A 23519-nucleotide genomic window follows, 5' to 3' on the forward strand; every position below is an offset into this window, starting at 1 on the left:
TCTGTTTTATGCATACACATTTCAAGGAAACAATCTAATGGCAATTTCAATGTGATTTTGTTGATAAAGAAAATTGGCTAAGTTTTCCTTTCTTTTTAAGTAATGTTACTCAGTGAGGTAGGTGAACAACACTAATTGAAGTCCATTAAAAAGCTTTTAGATAAAAACAGAAAATGACACATCAGAATACTTTCAAACTGGGAAAAAAATAAATCAAACTATTAATGGATTAACATACTTTATATACAACAGAGCACTAAGCTCAATGTATTCAAAAATGACATTTTACTCTTAAGTACTGATATGCAAGCATAGTCTCCCATCCATGTTGTTTTCTCAATACAGTCTTGAAGGAAGCATTCCATGCCATTTCTTAAACTACCAGTCTATATAAATAGAAAACATACTGTTCAAAAGCATTTAGATACCTACATTCTACTCCAGATTACAATTTTAGCTTTTGCCATACCCATTCTAACTTACAAATAAGGTAACTGTTTTCCTAGAGTACAAAACCACTTGGTATTTGAGACAGATTAGTTTTAAATGGACTTAGAAAAAATAAATTACTCACTCATCCAGAACATGAGGATCCTCAGGACTTTTATTTTCATATTCTAAAAGCTCAAGGAAACTCTGCATGTACCTGAAATAAGCAAAAATTATAAAAAGATAAGTAAAACATTGAAACATAAAATACTTTTGAATTTCTTTAGTTCTAAGACTACAGGGTCACATAAAAGTAATAGATGCACAGTACACAGTTCTCTTCAAAGACTAAAAGTAGGTGGGATGCTGCAACAAAGGGAAAGAAAGCAACTACAATACAAATATATTAAGTTTAAAAGCATTACTTATGACCTTACAGTCTGCAATTCAGGAAAATTGTTATATAAATGAAACTGGAGTCAACAGGAGCAAAACCTCTCTACAGGTACATCTGTAATCTCAGGTAGTTTGTCCCTGTATTTTGATTTTTCCGCTCATCTACTCTGTACTGATGTTGGTTTTTTCCCATATTCCTCAGAGAGCAGTCCAAGTTTCCTTTCAAAAGCTCAGAGAACACTCCCCAAAAGGCACAGTAACAGGAGTGCACCAGGCTGGTCCTACCAGAGCTCCCCAGGAGAGCACACCCATTCCACACTCCCACAGCTCCTCTGTGTGACACAACCCTCGGTTTCACAAAACCCCTCTTACCCAACACAGCTCTCTCCTGCTCAGACCTTGGCTTCACAGGAGATTAACTGAGGCTCAGAGCCCCAGAGGTACCCAAAGCAGAGGACCCAAAGCAGAAGCCCTCAACATGAAGGTGGCCAGCCTGCTCTGTAGGACCTTGGCACCACCAGTACAAATGTGCCCCTCATACCCAGCTCTGGGCCTCAGCACCAGCCACCGCCCCTGGAGCAGACACATTCAGCTCAGATGGAGCTTTAGTGACCACAGAACCAGGACCTATTTCCTGAGTAAACCACACAAGGAGTCAATCACACACATAAAAGGCAGCGTTTGTACATTACCCTCCCTTCACTCCTGGTTAAGTGTCACAGACATATTTTCATAAAAATCCTTTCCTTAGGATTTTTTCTCCTGAGAAGCTGAGAGGCCTCAGGAACAAAGTGTAAACAATGGTTATCTGCTGCTGTGGAATGCAACAGGTGGATCTGGGATTGGTCTCATGTGGTTGTTTCTAATTAATGGCCAATCACAGTCAGCTGGCTGGACTGTCTCTGTCAGTCACAAGCCTTTGTTATTCATTCCTTTTCTAGTCTTAGCCAGCCTTCTGATGAAATCCTTTCTTCTATTCTTTTAGTATAGTTTTAATGTAATATATATCATAAAATAATAAATCAAGCCTTCTGAAACATGGAGTCAACATTCTCATCTCTTCCCTCATCCTCGGACCCCTGTGAACACGGTCACAGGTAAACACTGCCACTCCAACTACAGCATCAACACTAATCAGATGGTAATCACAGGATGTGTCAACAGCTCCAACTCCCAGCAGAGGTGAAATAGACACAAGAAAAACCAAACAAACCTTTCTTGCACATGAAAACAACTAACTGAAAGGTTTAAACAGCTGAAGCTAACAGAAGAGAGAAAAGATAACCACAGAGCCTACACACGGGAAAAGCAAAACACACAACCAAGCCTCTCCCTTTTCAGTAGCAGCTACCCACTAGATTAGGTCAGCTCAACAAAATGACCTATGCATAAGCTCTTTTGGTAGCAGTTCTATGTTAAGACCAGCTTAATAAGGCTATGAAACTTCATCCTGCATCTTCAAGCTACAGGGAAGCTTGGGCCAGCACTGTTGTCTGTGTGACTCCCTCCAGGACCACATGCCACTTGGTCCACCCCCATTTCAAGCTTCAGCCACAGGTCAGTGTGACATTCCTCAGGGACACTGACATTTTCCCCATGGTCAGCACAGGAACAGCAGCTCCTGTCCCTGGGTGCATCCGTGCCCTCCTGCAAATACCAGGAACCATTACAGAAACCCCCCAAATATTTGTCACTTACAAGAAGGGCACGTAGCTCACACCTTTAGCAGTGCTTATTTTAAAAGATTTTATGCTGCTAAGAAATGTCACCAGTTCACAACCATCACACTCTGAACTTGGCTGATTCACATGCAACAATTAAATCATGATCATGCTCACTCATAGAGGTGCATGTTCTTCAACCCCCACCTGTCATCGTACAATACTATCAAAGTCCTGGTTCTGAAACTTCACCACACTTGAGAAGCAACACAAGAATTGTTTTTAATACAGACCTCCTACCATAAATGTCAAACCACAGCAATCCTGTGCAGACACAAGGATAAAACAGCAATGAAGGCTGCTGGTGCTGAAGGCAGCTGATACCTGATTTTTGTACTGGGTGGATTTGACTGGTTGCCTGCCATTAATGGAGAAATTAGGGAAACAGGCAATGCTTTAGCTTTAGAGTTCTCTCCTTCTGATTCTAAAATAAAGGAAATGCTACTCTAGAAGTCAAGCTTATTAGCAAAAGCACAGTACCCAGCAAGTTAGCTCAGAGAAAAGGTGAACTTCAAACCAAAGTCACTCAAATTTCTTCCAAGCCCGTGATTAAACCAAGCTAGAAAAAAGTCATTTATTGTCAAATAACCCTACCCCACTGCTCAGTGCCTGCACTGCACATCACCCAGTCTGGGGTGTGCAATACCTTGTGTCCCATGTCTCTGAATAGAAACTCAGAGGTGCAAATGCTGCACAGCTTTTTCTTTTATACAGGTGTGACTTCCAGTTTGTACACAAAATTCAGTCCCCCACTCCCTCTCCCAAAAAACTCAAAATTAGAAATTAAGAAAAAGTATGTTTAAAAGGAAATTCATAACTCTGGTCTTAATGACCACTACCACCATTACACTCTGAGGAAGGTGAGCAGCCAGCAATACAGTCCATTCCTGTAAAAGTGTGTGTGAAAATGTCATTCCCTTTTCATATAATCCATCCACTTCCTTGTATTTTGTTTTAATTTGAATTGTAGGTGCAGAGAGGGATAAATGAAGACGATAACTACAGGATTTGTAAAGCAAAAAAAAAGCAAGATCTTGTGATGTTTAAGTATAGTTCACATACAATTATCAGCCAGAAAAAACAAAAAAGTACCAGAATAATGCATGAATTACTGTATCATTAATATATCAATACAAGTATACAGAATACAAACTTTAAAAAAAATTCCAGCATATATGAGAAAAAGAGAATGTCAGTTTATTTTGCTATGTTTGGTGAGTCATCAAAAGCAGAAATCAAAGTCCATGCCCTTCAAACATATTGTCTTTCTGGTGTTTAATTTTTTATCACAATCCACTACAATTCATTGGGCAAGCTCTTTGGTTTCAAGCACCCTTTTGCCTTGTTATTCTGTTAATTACTGCTATGTAGATTGAATTCTTGTTAGTCTGCCAAATGCAATAATTTCAGAATGGCACATTTCATACATGAAAGCACTGCAAAGGCCCATAATGTCAGCTCTGGGTTTTCTTTTCTTAAAAAAATCATGCAAGATACTTATGTTTTTTTCCTGATGTGTATTTCACTAAGATTTTCCTTTACAATCATTTTAACACCAAAGCACTAAAATGATAAAACAAATCTCCATGGTAACACAATCTTGCTAGCATAGTCTCAATGTAGAAAATAGAAGAAAATCCAATTATTAATCCCTAAACTGTACGTATTTCTCTAATGGGTCTTTCCCAAGAGAGGAATGGAAATTTACAGCATTTTCTAAGGAAAAGCCCTCAAAAAAATAGAGACATTTGTCCAGGCTAAAAAAAAAAAAATGTAAATTTTACATATAACTGAGTAATATACTGTGCAAACCTCATGCTTACTTTTGATATTTTATAAGCTCTAACCTTATCCATTGTAAGGTTTTATTGTAACTTTTTCCCTCATCACATTAGTAACCATATCTTTTGTTAAACAATTCTGCTATATATTCAATATCCTACCTGCACTTTAGTTATAGTGCCCTCTCAAAGCTGGCCAAAAACAAGCCCACTTCTTTGGGTCAAGCAAGCTGCCCATTGATTTTAGAAGCTGAAAACAAGGTGCTGATTGTTGATCTGTCTGCTGTTTGGAATCACTGCAGTGCACAGCCAGAACATATTAACTGTGCTTCAGTCTAGAGTCACTTTATTCCTTCCCTACTCCTTGCAAAAGATACACACAAATTAAGCTATGACCTCAAACTGGGACAGAGCTGATGTTTTACCTTTACTGAAACGCACAACTATAATTTTTGATTTGTTCAGAGTCCACTCTCTGGGTAATTCCAGCTTTATTCAGGAAAGAGTAGCTGAGCAGTACAAAGCAAGGAGAGGGGTCTTGCCTCTCCTCAGTGCTGCACACATCAGGCTGAGGAGCCCGGAAAGGAAAGAGAAAAAACCAACAGAGCCCCTTTCCCAAGAGCAATCAGGCAATCAGCTGTAAAATCAGCCTGGCAGCCAAGCACAGGAGCCAAGTGCCTCCAGCATGGCCATGGAGATGGATGGGCAGGGAGAGAGCAGGCCTTGCCTGCAGCAGGGAGCAGCAAACCAGGCTGCCTCCCAAGGGAGCCTCAAGGCTGAGACCATGAGCAGCCCAGAACGTCTGATGGCTGCAAGCACAGATTGATGGGAAAGGATCCATGCTGCACTTCTTATTCCTCTATTTACAGAGCACTTTATTTTAAAGTCTAATAAAACCCATCTTAAAGATTAGGACCATTTTATATTACTTTTTGGCATGCTGGCATTAATGAATAGATTGAGAACTCAAATGTTAAAGCTCCGCTAATTTGGAGTCTCACTAAAGCACACAGAAACATAGGTTTTCTAGTGTAAAATCATAGCAAAAATGAAACAAACATGCTTGTGACTAGATAAATTACTGAATATTAGCAAATATATTAAAGTGAGTAAGGAATTAAATGTTTTTCTAACTTGTGGCAAATGTGCAATAGATTTTTGATTGCCTATTAATGAACTGACAAGCTTTCTGAACCTATGGCAGAGCAAAAAAAAAAAAAAAGATCATGAAATCTGACCCTCAAAAAAGATTTTCTTGAAGTAGTTCTGAACTGCATTAAGAAGAGTTTTTTTTTCATTTTACAAGCTCATAAAACAGCTGAACAACTAAATTTATATTTATTTCTTCTACTACATAAAATCCAGGAATCTCACTGTGATAGTATCTCTAAACTTTAGGTTAAGAACCTATAAATGTGTTTCAAAACCTGTTATCAACAGAGCTACATAACACTCAAGGTCATTCACACTGAAGTTAATAAAACCTTTGGTTTGGTCTTTTTAAAAGATAAATTTAAAAGTAAATTTTTCCCAAGGGTTATCATCAGGACTTACAAACTACAGGTAAATGTTTAATTAAGCAATTTAAAACCTCTGAACAGAAAAATAAGAACTAAGCTCTTTAAAATCCACACCTATAATCAGGGGGGGAAATGCTACAATTACTTTTATTATTTTGGCATAAGATGATAATAATATTATCACATAATCTCAATGAAGACACTCCTTCCCACAAAAACTCTTGGTTAACTATAGATCACAATCAGAAGAAAATGACAGAAAACGTTTTGATTTCAAACTTCTATCTCTGGGCTTGATGTCCATTGCAACTTCTTCAGCACATCACAGTCTGGTGTTTTAGCCTGTCCAACAGACAACTACTGGCCTGCAGCTGTGATGGTGCAAATCACAGTGTCATATAACACACGCTGCTGCTTTTATTTATTTGGAGTTCTGGGCTTTTTTTCCTTTTTTTTATCAGTAATTATCTATTGTGGCCATAGAAATCATCATGAGTCCTCCAATCTCTTCAGCAAAAATTCTGAAGGGGCCTCCCCTCTGAACACCCACTCAGTTCCTTTGCCAGAAGGATCCAGATGTTGCTTAGCTCTGTAGAGGCAGGACAGAAGCACAAGGCACAGCACAGACATTTGGACTAGAAACATTATGCTGCAGTCACCACAGAAAAATGATTTCCTTTTCTTCATTCACCTGTGTCCACACTTCATTAAAAGACAGGCTCAACCAGATTAGAAAAGCCTAGAAGGCCTGCAGATTATCTATCTTTTCTGCAAGCATAACAACTTCCTGTGACACCAAACAGACAGACAAGCCTTCAAACCTTGCAAGCTGCCACCTAACCACAAAGTGATTGTGTGGCTCCACAGCAGTGACACTCACTTGAAGCACTCCATCACTGTACTTGAAGTGGTCATCAAGGCATCCACTGTTACTTTGCAAAGACAAACACAATTCCTTACATCCTAATTTATGTTTTCTAAGTCTGAAGCTTGATAAATAAGAGACCCAAGCCAGCAGTCAACATACAGTTAGCACAGAAGCTCTTGGCTCAAGGGCTATGACTGAATTTAACACAAGCCTACAACATTAGCTGCTTTTACTGTTAAATAAGCTGCTACTCAAAGGAGACTTCTGTTGTACACTGCAAAAATATTTTTACAAAAAGTGTTTAGAAAAGATTAACAGGTAAATGAACAATAAATACTCCATGAACAATGATTTTTTGTGTGCTTATACATCTAAGGCAGCAGTCTCTAAATCTCACCAAACATGCAATTAGGCTAGAAATTAATTACTGGGGAAAAGATGGCAGGACTTGAAATCACTTTACATCCATGCTAATTATTACAATGGAGAATGTTGTTTACTGAATGACAACAGATTCCATAGCTTCCACTGAACACCAGGTTGTTTTTAAAGATTTAGCAGTGAGAAAAACAGATGAGGTCTTAACTTTCTCTCAGTGTTTTTGCAAAGAAGAATAAGGAGACAAAGCAGCTGTTTCAAGAAGCCATGAGTGCAATACAATAAGGAATGTTTAAAAAGCTTGCTCTTATGGACTCATTTTTATTACCTGGGAGACAACAGCACGTTTTTACTAACTTACAAACCCTTAGCTAGGATCCACATTAGGGTATATACTCAACATTAGAAGAAAATGAAACTTCATTTGACAAGACACACTATAAACAATTCACGGCAGAAAACTGACCGATTCACAAGAATTCAATGATTCTCTGTTGCAAGCAGAACAATACAAACAGTGTTAGTTTTACAATAACTTTCCAATCCATTTTTTTTTAAACTTACCAGCTCTGTACCAGCCCAACTGAAGGCCTGTTGAGTAAATTGTCAGGCAGCAAATTGACTTCCCTCATGGTGTTCGCCAGGCGCACAGGAAGCTCCTTCCGCAGGAACATGTACGAGGTTTTCTCGCAGGCATTGTCACGACCTGGCAGGGGCAAGGAAAAACATTGCAGCACATCAAATGTTACACTTCCTAATGTTAGGAGCTTTTAAAAAAAAAACCACTTGTGAAAATAAGAAGTTTTAAAGCAATTTCAATACTCACCTTTACTTTCTTCTCACTCATGAGACCTATTCTAAACTTTCACCTTCCTAGAGTTTAACCCTTTTTATCTGACATTCTTCCACCATTCACCTCATCCCATTTTCTCTCCCATAAACAAAAATCTCTCATCATATAAATAAAATTCATCAAATATCAAATACTTGATATTACCTGGAAATAAGACCCCAAAATACTAGCTTTTATCAATACAACTTTAGTATGTGAGTTTTTAAAAAGTAAATGCTGCACACCTAAGAGAGGGTAAGGAGTGCAAACAAAAGGACAAAACAATGACAACAGTTTGCTGATGTTTCATGCCAAAAGTTCTTCAGCCTTTACTACTTTAACATTTGAGCAGCACCTGGTGAGACCAGCACAGGCCATCATCCCTCCTAGGGATCCCTGTAAGATTCTCACTAGAGACCTGGAAGGAAAGTCCAGTGCTTAACACAGCACTCTCATTTGGAAAGGCCTCAGCTAAGATTATCTTTAACTTTCACTTGTAAAACACATTTTTATCAAGGCTCATGTTTTGAAAATAAAACATACAAAAAATCCCAACCATACAGTCAGAAAGCAAATAAATGGATCCAGCAAAATAACAATACCTTCCTGCAGACCTAGTGGTAACAGCATTCATTCTCTGAGGCCATCCTATACAAACTCAAAGACTGATATGACTAAGAGCAATCTTAAGCTAAAGTAGTTAGCTTAAGATTAAAGGATACTGCAAATATTTAAAAACAACATATTAAGTCATTTGCCCAAGATGGAAAATCAGACTTCACTTAACACAGATTTTTTGTGTTTTGCATCCTTTAACAAGTAGAGAAAGTCCTATCATAACTAATCTCTAAAGATTCCAGGTAATTTTTTTTTTTTTAAAGTCCGTGTTTTACTTGTAATGAACAGCCAGGATTCTGCTTTCATCTAGAAAGAGAGCAAAGGTCATTTGTGATGATAACCAGTTCAACCATCTGCAAAATTTCTGAGTGAAGACATAATGTGAGAGCTAGAAATTATGTTCAAGCAAACCAGAAAGTGTTAAAGCACTGCCAGGCACATAATCACTGAGATTTACAATTTGCAAGATTCAAGTACAATGCAACCAGCACAATCACAGAGATACTTTTTAAGACAGTCCCATTATAATCACAGGGTTTTCACCTTCTTTGCATAGGTAACATGCATTGATGGACTGGTTCCCAAACCCTAACATTAGCTTGGGGAATATGCAGGAAGGATTAGGATTTCCCTTTTTTTTCTTGCTCATGTAGGTACCATCAATCTGGGGCTCATTAAATTCTGACAGTGCTACCAATTCCCTTACAGCTCTTCCAGTAAACATTTGGAGCTATTTCACTTGCTCCCATTTTCACACCTCAATTACAAATACACACATCCTGTCAAAATTAGACAAAAGAAACAAGAAGCACAGTGATGACTTCAGAGCTCAGTCTTTCAAGTAAACTAGATACCAATTCACCTACAACAGAGGACAGACACTTGTTTGTTCACAAGTCACTGTGTACAGCAAAGACTGTGGCTGGACAGTAGGAAAGACTCTGACTCAGCTCAGCCTAAACATTCTGAGCAGGAAAATCCCTCAGAACAAAAACAACAACTGCTTCTTCCCAAGAGTGACTGAGAGCAAGTGCAGTGATCCTCTAGGTGATAAAAAGCACAATGAATGAAAGACAGCCCATGCAGAAAATTATGAACAAGAACCCACAGCTCAAGGGTTTGTGCAATGCAATCAAAAGCTGCTACAGGCAAGCATGACTGGCTGAAGAGACCCACATCCTCTCCTCCCACATGCAAGGGCACATCTCTATTCAGCCTATTCACCCCAGCAGCTCTAAGCCATCTCTTTCTAAGGAGCTGCCTTGCCCTGTTGTACAGTGACCTTTCAGGTACCTACACTGAGAGCCCTTTGGGGTCCCTTTGCATGTTCAGGGCAGGAAGAGGAAAGGAAGCTCTGGGTTTTAAGACTTCCCTGCTTACAAGCTTACTGCAGCCTGAGTTCAGTTCATGTGCCTGGTTTGGGGCACATGTCCTTGTATCAGCTCCTTAGGTGCCCTCAGGTTACTGAGAGCCCCCACAGAGCTGCTTCAGCCCTGAGCACCAGGTGATGCATGGCCAGAGAGCATGGCTGCCCACGGGGAGCAGCAGTAATCACAGATCCTCCAGCTTCCAAAGCAAAAGCAAACTGTGCCCTAGCACTGCTCCTGGGCTGCTGTTCCTACAACCACTCCCATCAAAAGAAGGGACATCACACTAAGTAAGAAAATCCCTTAGTCCGTATGTTAGGTATTTTCTTAAGGTAATTTATTATAAATTATATTTATAATTTATTATAATTTATATTATAATTATATTATAATTTATATTTATAAATTATATTGTAATTGCACGTATGATGAAGTCAGTCTAAGTTCTATAGATATTTCCAGAATCAGCATTCTAATAAGCTGCAATGAAACTTCTGCATGTTTAGCCATGGTCAGTTTAATTTTTTTTTAAAGGCTGGCTTTAATTTTGATCTAGTCATTCCATCTATTTTTCAACATATACAGTAATCTTTCTTGATTTTGTTCTGACTCTAGCTGGGTCAATACACATTGCCAACATCAGGCTTTTGTCTGAAACAGCACAGGCTAAAGCCAGTCTGAATCTATCAGTTTCAAAGGAATTTGAAATCACTCTCTGAGGGTTAAAAAGCAAGTTAAGTTTGTGAATAATCCCTCCTTGATTTACACCTCAATAAGTTATTTAAGAACATAAATATATGAAGCAATGACCTGCTTACCTTTGTGTGAATTCAAATGGAAAAAGCAAAGTCATCCTATGCCCTAGTGGAAACTACACTGCACTAGGCATCAAGGGCTGTGTTTAGCTTTATTTCAAAAAATTTAAACTCTTTATAAGTATGCTTTTAAGAAACTGAAAATGGAAATACTAGAAAACTCAAATTGAAACACTTCCTATCCACAAAGCCAAGAAGAAAGTCAAGCAAGGCATCTCATGATATATAGGGTTCAGAATTCTGCACACACCACCGCCATTTCTCACTGTCTCTAAAACAGCAGTACTTGATTGCAGTTGAACAACAATTCAGTTTTGTGGCTTCAAGTGGAATCATTGTGCAGACCAAAGTCAGGCATTGAAACAAGTTTCTTTCAGCAAGAATCACATTAAGACTACAAAAAGAACAAATAAACCAGACAGGATGCAACTTCTTTGTTACAGGTCTGCTCTACTGCAGGCAACAAAGCAATCCCAACAAAGAAAATAACCCTATAAAGTAATTATGCTTTCTAAGGGATTAGGTGTTCATTCAGGGTCAAGAGGCTAGATTATCTTCAGATTTTTACTCTTAATGAAGTTACACTTTCAAGCTGATTAAAAACTTTTAAGATGATACCTACAGTGCCTGCAGCTTAACCCAGAATTTGATCCAATGGGATAAAGAAGAAGCACACACAAAATATCCCACTCTACTGGTAAATTACATTATTTTTTAGCATCTTCTAAAATTACAGATGGATGCAACAGAAATCAAGATAACAACAATAAAACAGTCTGTGACTTGGGGATGAGTGAATCTGATGGATTTACCTAAGAAGAAATAAATACAGAACACAGCAATGCTCTCAATGTCTCTCAGTTCACCACAGCAGGCAGCAGTAACCTTGGCCATCAAGAACCAAACAAGCTTTGGACTCAAACTGCAGAAGATTCAACTCTTAATTAGCAGAAACTTCCTGGTGGTAAGCACTGTAAAAGAGAGCAACCTGGTCTGATTTAGGCTTGTCTTTTACTAGTGAAGGTAGACACCTGCCCAAAACCACACTAAGCCAGTTTCAGTCTCTGAAATGAGATTAGACTGAACATGGCCTAACATCCTTTGCAGCCCTAATTCTCTCATGGCCCAGGAGGAACAAAGTGGTCACCTCACATTTGTTAACCACTTGCAAAGAGAAAGCAGTGCAAATTTGCACAGGGAAAAAAGCAAAAAGTGGAAACTCTGAAGCAAGTCAGAGTTTGAAAAAACACAGCATAGACTGCATAAATTAAGTTATACAGTAATAGCTACTTTGACAGAAAAATGACAATAAAAAGCAAGATATTTGTGAAGGAACTAGTCCTCAAGTTATTACTATTGCATGCATAGCTAGCACAAAACCTGAAAGAAATGTCAAGTGTCACCACAGGTTTAAAAAAGGAACTGTTTAATAAATGTTCTACCACCTTCAATCTTCTGAACAATCTTACCTGTCTGGTAAGTTACCCTATGTAAAATCACACAGAAAAGCACATTCATGGCCTCCTCTCTACCACTTTCAAACCTTCGGCTCAAAACTAGCACCAAGGAGAAACTGTGATGCCAAGCTTTAGACTATTTTGTTTAAAAACAAGTCAGTGTAATGGACCGACAACACACACACCCTTCAACATCGTGAAAATAAGAAAATACATCAGCCAAACAAAGATCTAAGCAGCAATCTCCTGGACTTGACATCAAACTAAGGTCACTGAAGAATTTTCTGATTTTGTATTTTTCCAGTGTAGCAGCCTTACACGACAGACACAGGGTTTGTAAAAACACTGTGGGAGTGGTACCTGCACAAACACTGCTGCATTTGGAATGGTCACTGTTCAAAGAGTGAATGTTGGTGGATTTGCCTATGCAGTGAAATATGATACACCTGAAGAATGATGTGCCTGCCACAGCAAAAGTTTAAGTTAAGGATATAAGTAAACCTACACATTAAAATTTAAAAAGAAGTTCACCCAGAAGGCAACATTTAATGTTAAATCAATTTTTCCAGATATGAAAAAATGTTACATGTTTCCACCAAAAACGAATCATGCCATTTATTCAATTAGACAGGTATGAGAGGGAGAAAAACACCTAAGAAAAAAAACGCCATAGCAATAAAACATGACCCAGAACCTCTGATGTAGCACAGGTCACAAATGCAGATTTGAATATATTAGAGTTTCTGAATGTAATACCAGCAGAAGGGAAAAGATTAAAAGTAGAATGCTTTGGGGTTACACATCAATGTTATCACAGGTGGACCTTCCATTCAAAGGAAACTCAGGAAACTGAGCTGTACTCTCAGCTTTCTCTGTTACTCTTTTCTCCTCTCTGCATTCAACTCTTCTCTAACATTTACTCCTCTCCTCTGTTTCTCACTTTTACTCCACAGTGCTGAGATATGGAAAACAAATTAGACAACTCTTGCAAAGCTCCACTTAGACAAAACTTTTGTTCTGGTTCCTGCAACAAGAATCATGAACAATGCAGAGGCTTTTCACACACATGCAGCAGGCCCTGATCCAATTCTGGCAAATTCTACCACTGCCAGAGCAATACTGCACTGTCCAAGATCCACACCACAAAAGGATTAGTTCCATACAGAAGGCCCTACACAAATCTCCATTCTGCTGCAGAAGAGGGCAGAAATGCAGAACGAGACCATGAGCCCTGGTTCCAAAGCTCCCAGCTCAGCTGCCAGATTCCCACATTCATGAATATCCATTTGAGAGCAGACTCCAGCAACAGCCCTTCACAATGATGGTCAAAGTCACCTAGCTCAAAAGCCTAATACAATTGCCACATCCCCAGGCTGCCACTGGACTGCCAAGGTGACACCATAAAAGCATCAGGAGTTTCTGAATATTAACTCATCTGTCAGAGGAGGCAGGAAAAGGAGAAACAAGAAAAAGAAGAAACAGTCTTTGCACTGCAGGCAGAGGTCTGGTTCTCTCCATTAATTATGTACTAACAGCAGAGACAGACACTGGGCTACTTTAAAACTCAAAAGCAAAGTCCCACCTGTTGTATACCAGAGACAAGGGACTCCATCCAGAATCTATAAAAACAAGATCAGAAACTACTACAGTTGCTTTTAGACAGGGCAAAATAAAGGAAGAAGACAGCAAAGCAGGAGTGATCAGCCATATCCACTCTCTTCTCTCGAGCTTCCAGAATATTTCATAGCTCCTGTATAGGCAAACAAAACAAAGTGAAGCAGAAGGATGAATAAATCTTCAGAAGAATATGCAGAAAGATCAGTGCATCAGAGGAGACTGAGCAAAAGCTAAAACTAATAACTTGCTGCTGAAGCTAGGAAAACAGAACTTAAGAAGAATAGTTGAATTTCAGTGATTACACACCATTTCAGGAACATGGGCTATTTATTAAAAGATAAACAAGCTATGCTTGCACAGTCCCAATAAATGTGGCTACAAAGCAAAACTCAGCAAAACAAGTTTGAGTTTAAAATCATTCCTATGCCCCAATGGAAATGATTGTATTTTCAGCATAGTCTCTAGATATTTATCTCACCAAGCACTAACAATACAAGAAGTGTACAGGGTTTGTTTGCTTGCTACCAGACAGGGCTTTGTAAAACCCAATGAAGATGATGAAGCAAAAGGAACACAGAGAATATAACAGCAGATGTTGACTCCTGCTGACCCTCACTCCCCATCCCAGACTGCATCTAAGAGATCTGTGTTTTGAAACTGGACCCACCATGCTGTGCTACAGAATAGCAACCACAGCCTGCACAGCTGCTCCCACTCAGGTAGCCTGCAGACAGAGGATCTGAAATTTAAGGATCCAAACTTCACTAGCTCAGCTATTCAGATTCTTTTTAGACACCTCAGGATTAAGCTTTAGCCCAAGCTCCATTACTGCTCTCTAAGGCTACTTCCACCTAGCCCTGCAATTGTTTCATTCAAGTGTCCTGTTTTAAGGGCTTGCTTTCACTCAGCACCTTAAGAGACTGATTCTCTGTCAGGACGGAAACCAGAGAAACTCCAAAGTTTCAAAAATGAAACTTGAAGAATTAAAACGAAAAATATTTTTTAGATCTAACTGAATGATAATAAACATATTAATTCTGTGAAGTCAGTTAAGTTCTGTCAAACAACTAGTGCCAGAAAACCAGCCTAAAGCCAGAGGAACTGAACTCTGCATGTAATCTTTCCCAAATACTTGTTTGTCTTCCTCAGCCCAACTCCCATGGGTCTGCTTTGGGGAAACCACACCAACAGGGGTGCTTGAGTCTGCTCAACCTACCTGGTTTATGTTCACTGAGAACTCAGTTATTACCACTGGATGGCCAGGGATCTGCACTCTGGGCCATTTCACTGCTAATGCAATCCCAACTAGGAGGCTCACATGTTACTCAGCTTTCCAGGTAAATTTTCCAGCACTCACACCACACAGCATATGGATAAAACAAGGGCTGAAGTACTGAAACAGTTGAGCTTAGAAACCATTTCCAATTTATGCAATTCAAATACCACATTCAAGAACTCTTTGACTGGCATGGCCACTGCAATGCTCACTTTCTCCTCCCAAGGAAAATTTCAGTACAGCATTCACTCAGGAGAATTCATTAGCCTATATCCTGTTGTCTGAATGACCAAATCCCATTCATAATCAAGGTCTAGACTTTTCAACTTAAGAAGTTAAAAATTAAATACAACTACTCTTGAATTTGTATACAGAAAAAATACTTATCTCCACTTATTTCCAAACCCCTAAGAGTGAGCTGGTTTATGTCTCATGTGGATTATTACTATGCCCATGTTAAGGAATACCACTGGCATTGAGAAAAACCTGTGTTTCCATATAAACACAGGTTAAGAAAAAATGCCAGCTAGCTGTCCTTACACAGCAGGACAGCTCAACACAGAGTGAATCATTACATTTGCTATCATATTAGCTACACAGTAATTTAATAATAAATAATAATAGCAACAATATATAACTTGTCAACTCCAGTAAGCCTGTTTCAAGTAAATGGTGCTCGGTATGAAACCCACTGTGCTGGAAAGCAGCTTAACTTACTGCTGATCTGAAACAGACCAACAGGAGGAATTAACAGTGCACAATACTCTAAAATCATTCATTTTAACTCCAACAGCCACAGCCTTCCTGTCACAGAAAAGACCCAAGTGAAGCCACATCTGTCCCTCTCAAGAGGAATGGATCATCAGATAATCACTTGCCAAAGCTGTAAACCAACACTGGGTATTGTTAAACAGAACAACCCAAATTAAAATAAAAGCATGAATTTTTAAAATAGGCTTCCCTGATCTAAAACTAATGTTTAGCTGCTTACCACTCGGTTCTAACAAAATCACTTTTTGAGTATTTTAATGCATTTGCCTAGAGACCACACAATAATCAAAAGCATCTATAAAGTTTAATGCAGAGGCACTCAACCAGTTCCCAGTACTATTTTTAGACACACAGACCCAAGGCTGTAATTCCTCTGAGCAATTTGGGAGTAGGCTCAAAGTCAGGTGAATCATTTCAGAGCCAAGCTCTGCCTCGCCATCCTCACAGGGTGAGGTGCACTCCCCACAAACGACAGGCAAGGAGCCAAAATGTTCTCAGGAGAAAGCACGGCCCTGATCAGGTTCTTGATCTCAGAACAACCTGTGCAACCCCGACTCCTTCCCTAGGAAGGCACAAGGGGCTTCTCAGCCAGACAAACAGGACAAAACACCGAGGCCCTGCCAGCTCTGTCATCTCCTCTCCAGCAGCACTGCTGGGACCTGAGCAGGGACACACAGGTGTCCCCAAGAGGGGAACACAGCCCCGGCCTCCCCTGCCAAGGGCTCTGGGCTTTCAAAGGAGACCCTGATCAAACACATCTTGTGTTTTGCTCTGGTGAGATGCAAAATTTTAAAAAAATTTATAACTTTTTTTTTTTTTTAGATGTAGAATGAGGCTTAAAGCACCAAGCCAAAGAAACCTTATTCCCCTTTTGATGCTCTGATGAGCTTCTCTTAAAACAAACTGACCACAAAAGACTGAGTTGTTCTTTTGGGTCTTATAATCACCTTTTCCTCCCATAAGAGGTAAAAATGTATATCACATTGAAGATTATAATTAGATGTTCCAAGTTTTTAACACTCTCCCTAAGCTCTCACAACTTTGACAACTTCCTTCCTAACCTTTATGAAAAACTTCCATAATTCTCTCTAACCATTCCAGAAAAATACAAATCCCTGCTTTATCCTCTAGTTCCTGACAACCTGCCAAAAAAAAAGCGATTCCAAATCCCTGGCATAAATAAAATTAATGTTTATGAGCAAAGACTCACACAGTTAAAACCAATTACATAAAAATACGGCCAATACCACATGCTCCAGTTTCCCTTCAGTCTCACTGAGGTGAAATGTATTAGACTGTTAAACATCTTGTTTCAAAACACTTTTGATCATCAACAAACTACGTTACAAAAAAAGGTTAAAGGATTCTTCTATGTCATTGCCACTTATCAGTTTGAAGGCATTTTTGCAATTTATAAAAATTTTTCAGAAAAGCAAAAACAAGGACTAAATCAAACAAGTAGCAGTTGAAATGTAAATTACTTTTAGCAAAAAAATTTTGCCTCTCTCTCTATTCACAGTCTTAAATCTAATTCTGAAAAATGTCAATTATTTGCACAAGCCTACTATTTTCATTAAGTCAGTGAAAATATTTACAATACTGTGTCACTTTTTTTACATTGACAACAAACTAACAGAAAATTTAAACAGAACAAAGAAGCATGGGAGAATGTCACATGTACATAGAAAGGTTTAAAAGGAAACAAGAGCCAATAAAATAGCCTCTTGTAACACACAAAGAAAAAGGAGAACTATACCTCAAGAGTCACAGTTCAGTGCTCCAATTCATCCTTTCAACCTAATATTTGCAAAAAGAAAAATTACATTTAACTGACTCCAGAAAAACACAAAAACCCAAACATTTTTTAAAGGATAAGTAGCAGCCTGTAAAATATTTCAACAGTTTCAAAAACAAGGTAGCTTTTAAAAAAGGCCATTATATTAAGCATAACTGGCAACAAGTAAAGCAATTCTAATATAGTAACTGTGGAATTAGATAAAACAATTCCTAAATCTGTGCCTAATTTTATGATGGATTATGCTGATTTAAGGGAGACACACCATTCACTCTTCACAGCACAGTGCAGTGAGGATCAGTGACTGCCAGCACAATGCAGAGCATTTATTTGTGCAGTGTGGGAGCTGCTGGGGCCAGCTCTCCTCTCGGTGCCCAGAGGGGCTGAACGGGAGCTGCAGGGCTGCTCAGCCTCTGAAGGTTTCTCTCTCTCCTGCACTCAGTCCCTGCCCAACAAGCAGGGCTGGGGTGGGTGCCAGGCTGGATGGGGACAGAGGGATGTTCTATGGGACATGATGCCATCCCAGCAGTAACAAAGTGCTTGGCTTTGTCCCCCAGGATGTCCCTCACACAGTGACTGGCTGGGCACAGCTCTCCTGGGGGTGCTGAATGACTGCCTGTGCATCACTTGTTTCTCTTCCTCTTTGCTTTATTTAAACTGTCTTGTTCTCAACCCATAAGTTCTCTCATTTTTGTCCCCCCTTTTCTCTCCCCATGCCAGTGGGGATGGAAGGAGGGGAGCAAGCACCTGGTGGGCGCTCAGCTGCTGGATGGGGTCAGCCCACCATAACACTGAACATCTGATACAACAACCTCACCTTGCAGTTATTCCATTATTTTGTACATTGAGCTTTGTTTGTTTTTAATTAAGAACGTCACACAAGGTTGTGCCAAACTTCATAAAAAGCCAGGTACAGCAACTGTTGCTACTGCCTTAGCACACACCAAATTAACATGGAAATTAGACCAGGTCAACACAATCTATTGTCTCTTTACTACCTCACTATCTCTTGGTGCTTATCTATGTATTACCTCATTATTAGCTCCATCTCTTTTTCAGCTACTTCACACAACCTGATTTAACTCCAATTTCCTCTTCCTTTTCTCAGAAAGACAAGCAGTGTATTTTCCCACTTCCAAAGCCCTGGGGCCATCCCCAATCATTATTTCCATGGAGCCCACAAGCAGGAGCTGTGCTGCACCAGGCCACACTCATGTGCAGCAGAAAGTGTTCAGCTGCTCACAACACACAGAACTGATTTACTTCCACTGGAACCCACTGAGCCAGGAGGATCTAAACATATTTCAGCTTATCTAAAATTTGGGTCAGGGGAGACTTGTGATTTCCTTTATGTTTCTGGATACAATTCTTCTTTTTCTGAAGACCAAAGCAAAGATTAATTCAACAGTTTTTATCATTACGTACTTGGTTTCATCAAGTAAATGTTTCACTTCAGTATTCTCCCCAATTACTCTAAATTATCTCAACATCTCTTTATCTGCTTTTCTATCCCATGACTTTTCACCTTGGCTGTTATTTGTACTGCAACCCAAGACAGGATGTCCTTGCTTCCAGCTTTCATAGGTTTTTTAATCAACATTGCTCGTAACACTGCTCTGCTGCTTTCCTATCTTTTGTCTGCATCAGAATTGCTCTTTCTCAAACTGACAGATCATCTTATCCTCCTCCTTATGTCTTAGGAGAGACCCCATCAGCCTGTTTTCTTGGCTTGGAGAAGGTATGCTGTTTTTAAATCACTGGCTGGCAGTTCTTCCATTCCAGAGAAGGAATGCTACCAAATTCATGTTCATTTCAATCAAAATTTATTTTCAGATTTTCAGTGCCTCCTTATTAGTTTAAATCTACTCTAAAGAAGGCATTTCAACAATTTCTGTGAGTTGCTAGAAGAAAAACCTGTCCCAAACATTCTTAGATATTCAGGAGCTACAAATCCTATTTTTTGTCCCTCTAGAAAGAAGCTTCCCAAGCCCTCAATTTCTGCCAAGCAGCATTCTCCACTGCTTCTGCTACTTGCTAAAAAGAAATAAACAAACCCACTGGCATTGTTTATTGCTTCATGCAGATGGGGAGTTCTTGTCCTCTCTCTTTCACCCAAGGCATTCAGCTGTGTGCTCACACACCACGGCATCTTCAGGGAATACACAAAAGCTCAAGCATGCGGACACATCCATGTGCAGGCAAAGATCATTCCCTCCCCAGCATCCCAAGGCAGAGGATTGCACAGCTCCTCTGATCAGTGGACAAACAGAAACAAACAGAACCCCAACTGAGAAATTTTCTGCTGCTTTGGGAAACAAACATCAAGCAATTCCATCAGCTGAAGGGCGCTCACTTGCAGACTACTAGTCTTACAGGCAAGAGTGGCCAGCCAAACCAGGTACTGAAGGCAGAATTTTCAATGCTTAGGCTCTGTGAGGAAGGAAAAACAATTACCTTGGTGATCCAGTTCGATCATCTACAGCAATTTATGGAATTTGTACTGTAACCATACTAAAATACTGAATTCAGAATATATGAAGTGTCAATAACTCACAGAAATTAAGTACTCCTTTACTGAATAAGCAGCCTGTAAAAGTGACTGATAGAGAGAATTCTGTAAATGAAATGCATCACAATCTAGTATTCCACTATTATTAGCACTCCCACACACAGATATGTCTATCACACCACAGTTCAATAGTGGCTGCTGAACAAAGTTACCTAACCACAATGACTCTTCCAGACCTTCCAACAATCAATACCAGGCCCTATAAAAGCCCTCAATATTATATATAGTATTGGAACATCCCTGCCTGCCAGCAACTGGCAGTTGTAAATAGGAACAGGTTATAAATAACAGTTGCATCAAAAAGGCTTCCAGCTTACTTGCTGTGCTACAGCCCATTCACAGGAAACCCTTTTTAATTTTCTGAAATGTAAACTTCATCCATGCCCAGATCTAGGGAATGAAGGACTGCACATGGAAAAGTGGTAACTGCAAAAGAATTCAAGAACAAAAGCAGGCAGACAATCCAGCTTGCACATCCAGCTGTCACTGGTAGCCTTTCAAGGTAAAAACTAAACAGCAGTAAAACAGTTTTATCCCAGTGTTTCACAAAACTCCTAAAGGGATTCTATTTAAAGTTCTAAAAGACATATTTGAAGAACAATACTGAAAATTCTGGAAAAGTCAGCAATAAAAGTTAATTCCATAGTATTTCCATAAGGCTGCAAATAGTTCATTTAATGTATTTATCTTTATGAAATCAAGAAAGATAACTCCATGACAATGTACATATACCACACAGTACAAATATTCCAGGCATCAAAGGATCCCAGCCTACCAAGAAAAGCTCTAATGAAACTGCTGGATGGAAGCTGAAGCCAGTCAGATGAAAATAAAAGACAGTAATGTCTGGCTAGCATTCATCTTCCTGATCCCACACAGTGGCCAGCATAGCAATGGTTAACATTCTTGCTAAGAGGACATTTTTGTTTTGAAGATGCATTTAAATCAAGTGTAAGGTTTTAAGAATAATGCACAGAGAGCAGCAGAAAAAGCACAGTCACAACCAATAAATAGTAGATAATTATTTAGTATCTTTTAGCCCTAAACTTTACAAGTGCTATAGATGCAGTCTCTCCACTAATGTTCAATTAAAAAAACCCAAAAAAACAACTGAAAACTTCCAATGTCTTTTTGTGTAGAAAAATCTTCCAACAGCCATATTCTGTAAGAAGATTAACAATCATATTTGGAGACATGAGACAGGTTTGGATCTCTACTTTGCTACCCCTACATGTTGTTCAAAGTGTATCTGCCAGCTACCTGTCCAGTGGCAGGATTTCAGCTCAGATCCAAGCCTCTACCAAGAAGGCAACATGGGACATAAATACTCTTTCAAAACCCCAATTTAATATTGCTCCTACAAATGACAGCAACCAACAGCAATGCTGACACCTGGCTTGCTCTTTATGTCATTTTGGAAGAGGCCTACATGTTTCCCCAAGACATGTAAGTTTAGTAACTATGACATAAACAAAACAATTCCATACCAAAAAATGTGTTTGAAAAACGAGAAGGATCTATTGATCATGTTTTCCTCCAGATAAGCCCCAGGGCACAACAGTTCCATGCACTCACTGTGATTATCTGCTGCCTGCTCAGCTGTTCTCAGTACAGTAAAATTACTAAATTACAGCCTTTGTGATATTTCTCAGTGCCACTAACTGCACCAGCCACCACAAATATTTTGATTATAACCTGCAAAATCAGGATCTCCCAAGTCACATTCCACCACAAGAATTCACTGTGATTCACTATCTTCTGTCTTCAGCACAAGCACAGCTTTTTTATCCAAACTCATTAGTGGTATGTGAGCACTAATATATGGCATGTTCAAAGAGCTAGCAAAACACCAAGTTTAACCCCTTAGGTGCACAATTCACCCAATGCAATTGTTTGAAACATGAAACAAAAAGGACAGAATATAGCTAGGTCCAACTGGCCAAGAGAGCTTCAGCAGTAAACAAGCCCCCAAAGCAGCTGGTTCATATTTCTGACAAAACACACCTCAGGTCTCAGACACTGGGTCAGCTGAGCAGCAGCAATGAGAGGATTACACGAGTACAGTGTCCCAGCACACACTCCCAGCACAGCCCTAACACAGCTCCAAATGCCTCTTTCACGCACGATCAAAGGATTACACCATTTATACCTCACTCATCTCTCCGTTTGTGCCTAATTCCATGTAACCTCTGCAGCACAGCCATTCACTGACAGAACACTTGTCAGTGACCTCAGTGCCAGCCCAGCACCCCAAGGGAAGGGCAGCCGTGTGCTGGCTGCCAGCTGGGGCAGGGTTCAGCCCCTGCAGCTCTCCCAGGCTGGCCCGTGCCAAGGACACGCTGTGGGCAGGCAGCAGCTCAGTCTCTGGGGGGCTTTTCCAAATGCTAAGACACTCCTAGAAAAGCAACTCTGCTTTCCTCAGACAGGTTATTAGTTCCCCAGGCAAGGGATTGACCAATTGGTCACCCATGTGTGTGGTTGCTGATTGAGCATTGGGTATTTTGGATTAACCTGTCACTGTCTAAGGCCCACCTAACATGCTGAAGCAAGGCTAAATTGAGATGCTCCATCAATATGAATCTCCAGAATGAGCATTTTTTTTCCCTCAAACAGTCTAGCCCCCAAAATGTACAAAGATCCTGGACCTGAATGCTAGATGACATCTCTACTTACAAGATAATTTCAGAGAAGATATTTTAGTAATTAATTTAGTCTGGGTCATTAAGGTATGCCTGCACTTGGAAATCTACCAAAAAACAACTTCCAGAGGAACTACAGAAGTTTGGAAGTACACAGCTGAGTCCAGTTGGTAGATTTTGTATTTTTTTCCAGAGCAGAATAATTATGGAGGCCTGGATAAACCTGGAGTGACATGCTAGCATTAAACAAGGTCAAATTTTGTTTATATTGAAACACATTTACAGAAGGTCATTCTTTTGAAAAGGAATGAAATTGTACAAGAACCTTGGGAAATGCACTTTGTAATAAAACAAACTGCCTGAGCAGAATTCAGGAGTGTGCAAACAGAAAGTGTACACAGAGAAAGAAAGGAAAATGCTGCACAGAGTGAACACTCAGACTTTGTGCCACAGAGGTCCCAAGCCCACGGCACAGTAACCTCTGACACACTCACAGAGACAGCTCAGGCTCACCAGAACATGGACACCAACAGGACTCAGCTACAAAAACCAAGCAAGTGTCACTGCTTGAACTGCTGCCTTCTGGTTTGCTTCACAGGCTTTCAGTACTAGCAAGCTACTTTAAACAAACTGTGTCTTATAGTGGTTTAAACAGCTGAATAAAGCAGAG

At 39.7% G+C, this 23519-nt stretch overlaps 1 protein-coding gene across 1 annotated transcript in view; it reads right to left on the reverse strand.

Annotated features, from left to right (window-relative positions):
* The window catches only part of PDK3 (pyruvate dehydrogenase kinase 3), a 51166-nt gene that overhangs the window by 24711 nt on the left and 2936 nt on the right, over positions 1-23519 (reverse strand). The window contains exons 2-3 of the mRNA XM_064707048.1: positions 7658-7799; positions 575-646 (exon numbers count right to left, since the gene is read on the reverse strand). Coding sequence (XP_064563118.1) covers positions 575-646; positions 7658-7799 — 214 coding nt within the window. The remainder of the gene's footprint in view (positions 1-574; positions 647-7657; positions 7800-23519) is intronic.

Source organism: Zonotrichia leucophrys, chromosome 1, assembly GCF_028769735.1.
Source record: "Zonotrichia leucophrys gambelii isolate GWCS_2022_RI chromosome 1, RI_Zleu_2.0, whole genome shotgun sequence".
NCBI lineage: Eukaryota > Metazoa > Chordata > Aves > Passeriformes > Passerellidae > Zonotrichia > Zonotrichia leucophrys.